The 10,933-nt window shown below is 31.0% G+C and overlaps 1 protein-coding gene across 1 annotated transcript; it reads right to left on the bottom strand.

The window, feature by feature from the left end:
• Positions 1–301: 301 nt before the first annotated feature.
• Positions 302–8,373, bottom strand: LOC100248555 (guanosine deaminase). The gene is made up of 5 exons (XM_002276458.5): positions 8,071–8,373; positions 6,396–6,455; positions 5,620–5,810; positions 839–943; positions 302–735 (listed from the first exon to the last, which is right to left on the bottom strand). Exons 1-5 carry the CDS (start codon positions 8,084–8,086, stop codon positions 547–549), a joined length of 561 nt encoding a protein of 186 aa, XP_002276494.1. The 5' UTR covers positions 8,087–8,373; the 3' UTR covers positions 302–546.
• Positions 8,374–10,933: the final 2,560 nt, after the last annotated feature.

Raw genomic sequence — 10,933 nt, forward strand, 5'->3', positions numbered from 1 at the left:
TACTTTTGTCTCAAGAAACCTTAACTTGTGGTTGGTCTAAAGGCCTTCTCTGTTGATCCAGCAACAAATATTAAAATCCTCAAACATTTATTTTTTTATTTTAAATATTAAAAGGATGGCTTTGACTATCATTTGATCTGTTTTGCCCTTCTTTTTTTCTAAAAATATAAATATTGGTGCATAAGATTTTATGAAACTCCACTGAAATGCAGAGACAGCTTGAAGTCTTCTCCTACAACACTGGCTATAGAGTAAAAAGTGATCATTATGGGCAAAGAGCCAACAAATGGTGCACATCTTCTTAGCAATCAAATAGAGCATTGCCCAGTTCAATCATCATTTTCTTGAGAAGAATTTATGGGATATTCTGGAGAAAGCAAAGGGAGAGTTGACATACAAGTATGAGATCAACAATCCTATCCTATTTATGGGCAAACCCCCAAATCATAAGCTAGGTTTTTCCAGCATGTTCAAATAGTTTTTGCAATGAACAGATTATAAGCATCAAGTTAAAGATTGAGACAGTTAGGCAGCAAGCTGAAGAAATCAATACATACGAAACTTGGCTTTTGTATTCTCAAAAACTTGTTCCGCAATTTCAGCACCATCACCATCAGCCCTTTTGATCTCCAAGTGAGCCTTTTGGTAAAATCCAGTACCCCTTAAGGCATCTGCTATAAAATCGTCGAATCCAATAGCTATAGCTGCTTCAGCTTTGGCCCCATAGACCAATCTCTGCGGCAAAAGAGCAATACGAAGGATAAAAATGATTAGGAAATTGCTGTAATGTACGATGGTTAACGTTAGAAGAAAATGAAGAGACGTAGGGTATTTAGACCTTAATTCTTGAAAGATGTATAGCACCAAAGCACATTGGGCAAGGCTCACAAGAGGCATAGATTTCACAGTCTGATAGCTCAATTTGATTGAGCTTCTTACATGCCTGCAGGAAGGTTTCATTCCAAGCATGAGAAACAAAGAGTATCACTGAAAAGAGAAGTGAATCACTTGCAGATTTGTCATTCAATGAGCACAATCTAGTTTTGGCCAACACAAAGGAAATAGTTTCATACTCTACCCCTACAATATCGAAAGGGCAGAGTCTAATTTTTCAATGTTGGACTGCATCTGCCACTGTCAGCAGCAGCAGCACTTCCTTACCTATACCTACCTACAAACCAGCCAGTATTGATCCAATTGGATACGACAAACAGCAAAAATAACCATATTTATACAATAAATGCAATATCTATTGCAATCAGCTACTTACACAGCCAATAATTATCAAGTTCAAGCAAGAAAACCATTCAGGGTAGCACCTGAGTGCTTGGAAAATCCTAACAAACAATCCATATGCTTCCCATGCTACAGTCTGTCAATGTGATTTAAAAGATCAATGCATTGAATTTAAGTCATTATATTTATAGTTTTTTCATTGAATAAGAAAAGAATAAGTGATGATCCAATGGTTCTTACTCAGGGAACAGGTGTCTATTATTGAATTCACCCAACCCAATAGTACCATTTTGAGAACATCCAGCGCCAAAGTCACTGAATGGGTAAGTAGCCATTGAGTATGGAATACTGTTTACTCACTTTGCATTGAGTATCCATTTCCCTCCTTTTCCTACTAGGATGGAAAACCCTGTAATTTACATATCCATATGATTTGAGTCCTTGGGTATCCAAAATAGTGGGTGGTCATAGATCAGGCCCTTCTGGATTCTTCTAAGCGCTAGAAGTCTGCCTATGAACTTGGCCAAAAGGGCTGCGGTGAAGCTCATAATAATTCCCAATGAAATGGTTAAAATTTTGAGAAAACATAAAAGAGCATTTCAAGTTTAATGATCACTAATGTGTTTAATCAATGGTTTAACTTGTATGAGCAAGTAACAAAAATATGGAGCATAGGCAGATTCAAAGCAAACAGAGGGCAAGGTAACATGCAACCATTTGGAAATTGCAAACAGAATTCAGTCGCACAAGTTCTTGTCAAAATAAGAGAACAAAAAAGAGGAAAAAAAGAAGAGGAGGACGAGGAGAGAACAAAAATAAACAAATAAAGGTACCAATGTTTTTTCATTTATTAGTGAATCCAATTGTAAATGATTCAACTGTTTGTACATATTTTCTATAGTGGTTTTAATAAAATTTCTTGCTTACCAAAAAAGGATTTAAGTCGGCCATCCACCTACCACAAAGATATAAAAGATAAGGGAAATACAAGAGATTAAACATGACATTAAGTTAAATTATTAACTCAGTAAAACTGAATACTTAAATGTTTAATGACTTAAGTGACTTAAGTGACATCATGATTTCATGTTTTTCGCTTTCCTATTAAAGTCTTCACATGACTCCTCTTAACAATGACCTTTTTTTTTTCTGTCTATAAACAATGCAACCAACACAATCTTCAAAACTCCTAACATCTTCAGGATGTCATATTCTCCAACACCTATTCTTTCATGAGATCAGAGTTAGTTCTTTCCATCAAACTCGTTAACTCATTTTCAACTTTCATGAAGTTTAATAAGAAATGCTAACCCCAGATTCCACTCCATCCCCAACCTAGGATGCCAAGAGATTTCGGCTGGACCCTGAATGTCAGTGGAGAAAGAAAAGGAAAAAAACACCCTCCTTCCAAAATCCTAGAAAAATGAAAGCAAATAGGCCAGTGATGACGAAGAAACAATGGACAAAAAAATTTATTAACAACCCACATAAGACCATATTTGCACCAAATAATTGAAATACATAAATCAATAGAAGGAACAAGAACTGAAACAAAAATTTTCATTTTTGGTCCTTAAGCATAACCGAAACAACAATTAATATTCAGCTGGCCAATTCAGAAACAAAATAAGAAACCAACCAAAGAAACAGATTATAACAGGGAAAAAAAGGACTTCCTATGCATCTCCCTCATGCCATAACATGAAGAGGACATTGATCCACTGAAAACTCTTTGCAAACTAGTAGATACTTCTTTAGCAAAGCTTATTCTAATCAAGCATATATAACCATCACTGATGTGGAGATAAAGGATTTGGAAAGTTAACGTCTCCTTTCTCTCATGTGCACTTGATTATGTCTATCCTTGACAAGAGAGTTTGGTCTTTATCTTCTTCAAGTATATTTTCAATAAAATCCTTCCTTTTAGGCCAATCCAATCTATCAACTCCTATTCATTCCTCTCCAGAAAAATTCATATGGAAATCTGAAGCCTCATCTAAGGTTAAGGCCTTCGCCTAGCTAGTGGCCAACAAGAGGTCAATGTCAATGACTTGCTATAGGTGAGAAGACCTCACAAAGCCCTTAGTCATGGCCATTGCCCTATGTATATGATAAGTGATGAGATGATTGATCATCTCTTTTTACACAATTCGATGACTATAGTGCTTTGGCATAGATTATTCAGCATGGTCAAACTAGATTGGGTTCCTCGTAGGAGTATAAGTGACATGATGATCTTTTCCTTCAAAGGCCTGGAGAATAAAGGTGGGGCAAAACTCTTTGGAAAATTGCTTCCCTCACTTTGATTCAAATGGTATGATAGGAGAGAAATGCAAGGATTTTTTAGGATAGATGGAGAAGTATAGAATCAATATAGGACATAATCTACTTCTATTCCTCTTTGTGGGTTTCAACAGCTTCAGATATCAAGGGCACTTTTATTAGCGTTATTCAGCTCAATTGGAACTTGGTGTGTAAATGGCAATGTTTTCAAAATTAAACTTGTCATCAAACCAGAAAAATTACCATGGTTGAACCGTGGACGAAACAGTGATGTTATAAATATATAATTTATATTTTATTAAAATTAAAAATAATTATAAAAAAACTAAAATATGTATAAAGAAACTTCAAATTAATAATATGTATTTTTCATGCTTGATATTCTCAAATTAAACAATAGATAAATATAAATATGATAAATTAATTGAAAATGAAAAGAATATTATATTATTTAATTTTATTTATATATTAAATATCAAATTATTTTATAATTTTAAAAGATATTAGGTTATTTTGCTAATATTATTTTCAAATTTGTTATTACATAAATGAACATGATATAGTTAGCTAAACATGCAATTGTTAACAAAACTGGCACTTGGCTTAGTGGTTGCACACATCAGATATTGATGGAGAAAGAGAGGCCCTTAAAATTAAAATTCAGCCATTCCAATGTTGCATACTAGTGGCCTCTAGAGCCAATGTTAAACCCCAAAAGCATGGGTTGTGACCCTTTTGCCCAAATCCAAAAAATGAAAGAGAACCAGAACCAGCTGAAACGGTTCACTGGTTTGGGGCTTGAACCGCTGGTTAGTCCAGCTCAACCCTGGTTCAAAAGTTCCTCATCTCAATGTGTGAATTGAACTGGACCACACTCCAGTCAATGGTTTGACTAATTGGACTAGCCCGTCCAGCTGATTTTTTTAACATTGATGAATAGAGTTTTTAAAACAACAAATCTTGGAGCAAAGCTTCAACCTCCTTTTGTAGATGCTTTGATTTCTCAGGAGAATAAAACCTCATTCCTGTTGTTTAGTTATGTGTAGTATATAAAAGCCATTTTATACATTAGATCTTTTGATTAGAGTTTGTATATTTGGGAAAGATTTTTCATCCTTCTCATGTTCTTCTAACTCGGTATTGATGAATTTTTGTTTTGGGTTGAAAAAAAAGCAACTATACATGCTTCGGCTTCAAAGAATTTTAAAAATTTCTGATCATGGACAGGATACAACAATTTTTTATTAGAATTTTCGTATCAGTTCGGTAACCATACAAAAGAACCAGGTGAGATGCATGTTGTCCATGATCATAATTTGACCTTGATATATTTTTTATGTTTGATATTCCTTTTTTTTTTTTTTTTGGATCAAAAACATAAACATTTTTATTAACAAAGTAAAATTGAGAAGGATGAGAAGTCCTTTCCTAATTACAAACCTTATTAAAACAAAGGAAAAGAAAAAAGAACCAAAAGATGTTAAAACATCTCAACATTACTACCGTTGATGTATGATACTCATTACCCTTTTTCTAGTTTTCCTTGTTCAATGAAATAAGAAACATAACCAAAAGGAGAAAAGAGAGGATGTCAAGTACAGATGTCACCCTCTTCATAATGTAAAACACTAAGCTCCCAAATTAGAAACTCTAACAAGTAAAAAAGATCTAAATTTACAAATCTTGAGAACATAATTTTACCATTCAATATACCTAAGACATAGAGTCTATTATGAACAATAGAAGAGAGCTTGTGCATCAATTCTCAGATGAGAGAGAAAGAATAAAGAACTAAGTAGAAAACAAAACAAGAAAAAGAAAGAGAAAATAAAAAAGCACAAAATATGTTTCTGAGAGCAACCAAAGACATGAGTATTATGTTTGCCATCATGATCTATAATCATGCTCATGAATGTACATCTATCAAATCTAAAAGATGGTTGCTTGTGATGAATATGTAATTACCCTATAATATTTCTTGCTAAAAATATAATAGTAAACAGTTCGAGAGCAACAAGGATTCCTAAATAATTGGCACCACCAAACTTAAATGCAAACCAACAAAGTAAAAGTGACCAGAGGATAAATTCTTTGTCTGACCTCTCTTATTGCAGTAACCTCTGCATGTGCAGTCGGATCGGTGTTTGTCAGAACCATGTTGTGACAGCTCACAAGTACTTCATCATTATGAACAACAACCGCACCGAATGGACCTCCATCTCCACATTCAACCCCTTTATATGCCTCCTCAACTGCTGCTGTTAAGAATTTGTAGTCTCTATCCTGTACAACTGGTTGAACAATCACCCGAAAGGAAACCATGATAACTACCATAAACCACCTTTGTAGGCTTCAGACTGCAGCCCTCCTCAACAAAATTAATATTAAATAACATAGACTAAGCTAAGCTATTCATCTTTATGCATATTATGGTCAATCAAATGCCCATCCATGTGATATATAAGAAGAGTTGTGAGAACGAACATGCAACAGCAATCACCAAGCAGAAAATTGATTCATTAAGCATGATACTGATCCAAACTATCACAATGACATGGTAACAAAGGGAAAATTCATGGACCAAATGGGAAGGCATACAGAATCATAATCATCCCATCTGATTGTGTCATATCTCAAGGCAGGAAAAATTATGTGGTCTGGAAATAAGTATGATAAAAAAATAGAGGAAGAAAATGAAATAGAAACCCAACTGTCTACCCAAAGAGAAGATGTGATAGGTTGGTTGACCAAAACTTATTTTGATGTGATTTATATTAAACCTCATCATTTATGCTTGTTAAAAATAAACTCATTGAACAAATTTCCTAGAAAAAGAACAATTGAACAAATTGAAATAAGAGACAAGATTCAGTTACCTTCCTGATGGCCTGCGAATGCAGAAGCTACAGAAATGGTTCCATCTTTTGCTTCCACCACTAATGAACACAAATAAAGTTAGTGAATGTACCATTTCAATAATTCAGATATTACTTTAAAAATTAAAAAAATTAAAAACAAAAAAAACACTTTTCAAAAGTTTCCAATGAAATGGAACTACAGCTGTGAACTATAAGCACAAGGAAGAGTCGGAAAGTCAAATACAATCAAAACTGACAATCTCACCTATTTTCTGATTCCAATTCCCAGAGATGTATCAAAGTAGGCTTTAATTTAGCCATGAATGAGAAAATGAGAGTCATGTAGGCCATTATGGAAAAAAAATACAAATAAACCGGACATCATTGTCAATAAGAAACCAAAAGGGTGAGCTAGCTTGGATCTCATCAAGTGATAATTGAATAACACCATTCTACACCCTAAAAACATCATTGCTAAGTTAATGAGGGAAGTACAAAGGATTTGAAAGACATTATAAAATATACAAGCCATGTATTAGGATCATAGTTGTTAACTCGTAAAATGTATCATGTATTGTTTTTATATTTTTCAGTCTCGTGTATCATATCATACTATGTATTATAAGTTTTTTTATATGGTAAAAAATATATAGAAGAAATTATGTATAAATGTGTGTGTGCACGCGCATCAGAAGCATAAACCATAGAGTGATATATAACCAATTTCATGAAAGATAGTAGGATTTAAAGAGTTAAACTATATCTTTAACAAAATATGAGTTTAATGCATAGATTTATTGTTAGAATAAATTTAATTACCTACAAACATTATTTTTGACAACAAGAATATAGTTTTTCTTGAAGAATTATTTTTCTTCTCTCTCCCTTTTATGATTAATTTTTAACCAATGATTAATATATTAATTCTTTAAAAATAAATTTGAATTTGAATTTTCTTTGCAATATGTATCGATTTCTATTAGTCGGATTGTTGTATGATATCATGTATTTTCAGTAATTAAAAATGATTACAATTTCAGTAAAGCGGCTTCAATTCAATCCCCATCCATGGCTCAAGATTCTAGTCTGCCACTGTATTGCCATCAGCAACAAAAGTCCACAAAGATGCAAAGGCACAAACAAGGAGAACCCAATTCCCTAAATGTACAAAGCAGGCATAAGTACAATTCAATTCAGATGGAGAGAGAGAGAGAGAGAGAGAGAGAGACCCAAAGAGTGGATACTGAAAAAAAACTCCTAAAAGTGCAATATGACACAACCCCACCCGCAGATTTGACCCCAAAAGATGAAACGAAACAGACCCATCTGAGAAACCTAACTCAAAAATCCAAAAGCTCAAAGAATTGCAATTTTGCACATAACCCATCATTTATAAAACCCGAGAGATCCGAAAAGCATACCAATCAATATTCAAACCATTCAGAATCACCAAGAACAGAACTCCAGGTAGAATTCAACACACAACTAAAAAAAAATTCATAAACAAACAATGAAAAGAGATCAAAGCACCATATGCCATAACATTGAAGCAAAAAACCAATCATCTCCAGCCATCACAAAAAGAAAGAAAAAAAAGAAATTAAAAAGTAAAAAAAAAAAAAAAGGAAGAAGAAGAAGAAGAAAAGAAAATAAAGAAAAAAAGAACCCGGATAAACCATTATAAGAGCCTCACCTTTGGCATCCTCCATGATGAAACTCAGAAGACAAATCAGTGAATTCTGGAAATGGGTATTGAACAAAAAATAAAAATGAGATAAAAGAGAGGGAGGAAGCTGTTATAGAGACGCAGAAAAACTAGTCCACGAATTGGATTATTTATAGGGAAATAGAGTGATGAGAGAGAAAGCAGTGGACAAAAAGGCAAAGAAAGAGAAAAGGGCAATGACAGGTGAGACAATGGTGAAGAAGAGAATCCTTTTCTCTGATTCTCTCTCCGACTACTCCTCAAATTTTGTAATGTACTTTTATTTTTTCCATTTTCTCCGTTTACTTTAAATTTTGTGCTGACTAATACGCAAAGGCCCCTATTGGAAAAGTTTTAGGAATGAGTCTCCTTCTCATATTCCATAAAAAGCTATGTAAATTAACAACAATTAGATTTGTAAACTTTTTTCATAGTTGTGGAGATTATAAAAAATTTCCTTTTTTTTTCCTTTCATATTTTTTTGGATTACAAGAAAATGAGATGATTATAAAAGCCTTAAAATATTTCTAATTTTTTTAACACTTAAAAATTTTTATCTTTCAAATATTAAAAAAACTAGAAGATTTTAAAAACACGATATTTCTCAAAATATTTTTAGAGAAAATGCTTTTTAGAAGAGTCACTTATCAAGTGTTTATTCAAAAAATAATATAAGTAATTTTTTAATAATTAAGTGAATTTTCGAATTTTTAGAAGTGTTTCGTAAATTTTATCAAATATTTTATTTTTATTTTTATTCAAAATATTCGCTTCTTAAAATCACTGCTAGATAGACCCTAAAGTTTTTAAAAATTGTGTTTTTATAACTCCTTTAGGAAGTTATTTAGGACTTGTTTGAAAACTGTTTTTTAAAATAATTTTCTACTCTTTAAAATAAAAAATATATAAAACATGTTTGACAATCAAAAACTATTTTTTATTTATTGATCTTAAGAACAGAAAATAAGGTATTTTAGAGAACATCTTTTAATTATTTTATATTATTTTCACTTATTTTCTTAGGGTTATTTTAAAAAGTGATTATACAAACACATAAAAATATTTAAAATAAAATACTAGGTATAAAAATTATTTTTAAAATTATTAAAAACATGTTAAAAATATTTTAGATTTTCAAATAGACTTTTGTTTTACAAAAATTAAAAAATAATTTTTAAAAACAATTCTTAAAAACTATTTTTCATAATTGTTTTTAAAAAATAGTTACCAAACATACCCTTATCTATTTTTCTCATAAAAAAACATTATCGAATTTTTCATTTTTAATCATTTTTTCATGGGAATTTGATCAATTCTTTTTTTTTTTTCAACATTACTCTCATCAATGAATATGATCTCATTAGATTTCATATAATTTGCATTTATGACTTAATGATTTTTTTAGATATTATGTTTCATTTTCCTACATCCATTTTTTCTCATATTCCTTAAGTACCCTATTTTCTAAACTAGCTAGTGGGATAGAGGGATTTTTTTTTTTCTTTCTTTTTTTCTTTTTTCTTCTTAATTCTACTCTCCTTTAGGGTTTGAGTTCATGCCAAACAATATACATCTCAAAATCATTTAATTCAAAGTGGGACCATGGGTACCCTAAAATGGAAGGACCCATGTGACATTTCATTAAATCAAGGACTTAAATCTTAATGGACTAAGTTATAAATTTGTTGACTTAAAAACACTTGACAAAATTATCTTAAGAATTTTCAAAAATTATTAGACTTAAAATATTTACTATCACAAATATTAATTAATAAGCTTCAAGTTATTTTACCAACCCTTTGATGCATAGACCACAAAAATTCCTATATTTTATAATGACTACCATGGTGAAAAGTTTATACAATCACATGATTTCTTTTTACCCTATGAATTTTATTTGAAAATATTTTATACTTTTGAGGCAATAAAAACGAGTTTTGAGCAAAAATAATATATTTGGAAAAAAAAAACCCATAAACTAAACTTTCAATGAAAGTAATTTTCAAATTAATATATCTCCGTCGCTTACACATACACGTGATCCGAGAATTTTTTTATTATGTTTGAAATTTTTTTAAACGTAAATTGTAATAATTAACATTGGTTTTAAGTTTAAATTTAATGTCGTAATTGATAATTACGGTTTTAACCATTTAAAAAAATATTTTTTTTTTTTTTTTAAAGAAATCATTTTTGCCCAAGACTTCAATAAAAACCTTCTCTATCCCTCTCTGATAGAAGAAACTAGAGGATGATGATAGATGAGAATGGATGATTTGGAAATTCACTATTCCATTCTATGTATTAAATAAAGATGTAGCCACCCACGTGGTTGTCCTGGACTTCACCAGGGTCTATTACCCCACACCAACTCACTGCCAACTCAACATGTAGGGAAGATTGGGGAGGAGCAATGTCATTAAAAGGAACTCACGAGTTAATTGCCGAGATCCTATTTTTGTATTAATTTACGGTGTATTCCAAAGTAATTTTAAAAATATTTTTTAAAATTATGTCAAAGGAGCTCACGAGTTAATTGGAGAGATCCTATTTTTGTATTAATTTATAATGTATTTAAAAATAATTTTAAAAATATTTTCTAAAATTACTGTCAAATATATTTTTAATATTTTTTAGTTATTATAATTTTTTTTAGAGTTATTTTAAAAATAATAATTATTAAAATATATTAAATGATTAGAAAAAAAATTTTAAATATAAGATTATTTTTAAAATGTATTTAAAAATATTAAAAATATTTTAAATTTTTAAGTATATTTTTCTTTTATAAAATTGTAGATAATAGTTTTCAAAACAAAAACATTTATCGAAATATGAATAATATTTTTTA

This window comes from Vitis vinifera, chromosome 14 (genome assembly GCF_030704535.1).
Source record: "Vitis vinifera cultivar Pinot Noir 40024 chromosome 14, ASM3070453v1".
Classification (NCBI taxonomy): domain Eukaryota; kingdom Viridiplantae; phylum Streptophyta; class Magnoliopsida; order Vitales; family Vitaceae; genus Vitis; species Vitis vinifera.

Bases quoted from the DNA above. Each gene is read 5' to 3' on its own strand.
- LOC100248555 (XM_002276458.5), bottom strand. The intron at 5,811-6,395 runs GTAACTGAATCT...TTGTTCAACCAG, and splicing joins ATTCGCAGGCCATCAGGAAG to TTGTACAGGATAGAGACTAC. The intron at 944-5,619 runs GTCAGACAAAGA...ACCTTCCTGCAG, and splicing joins AGGTTACTGCAATAAGAGAG to GCATGTAAGAAGCTCAATCA.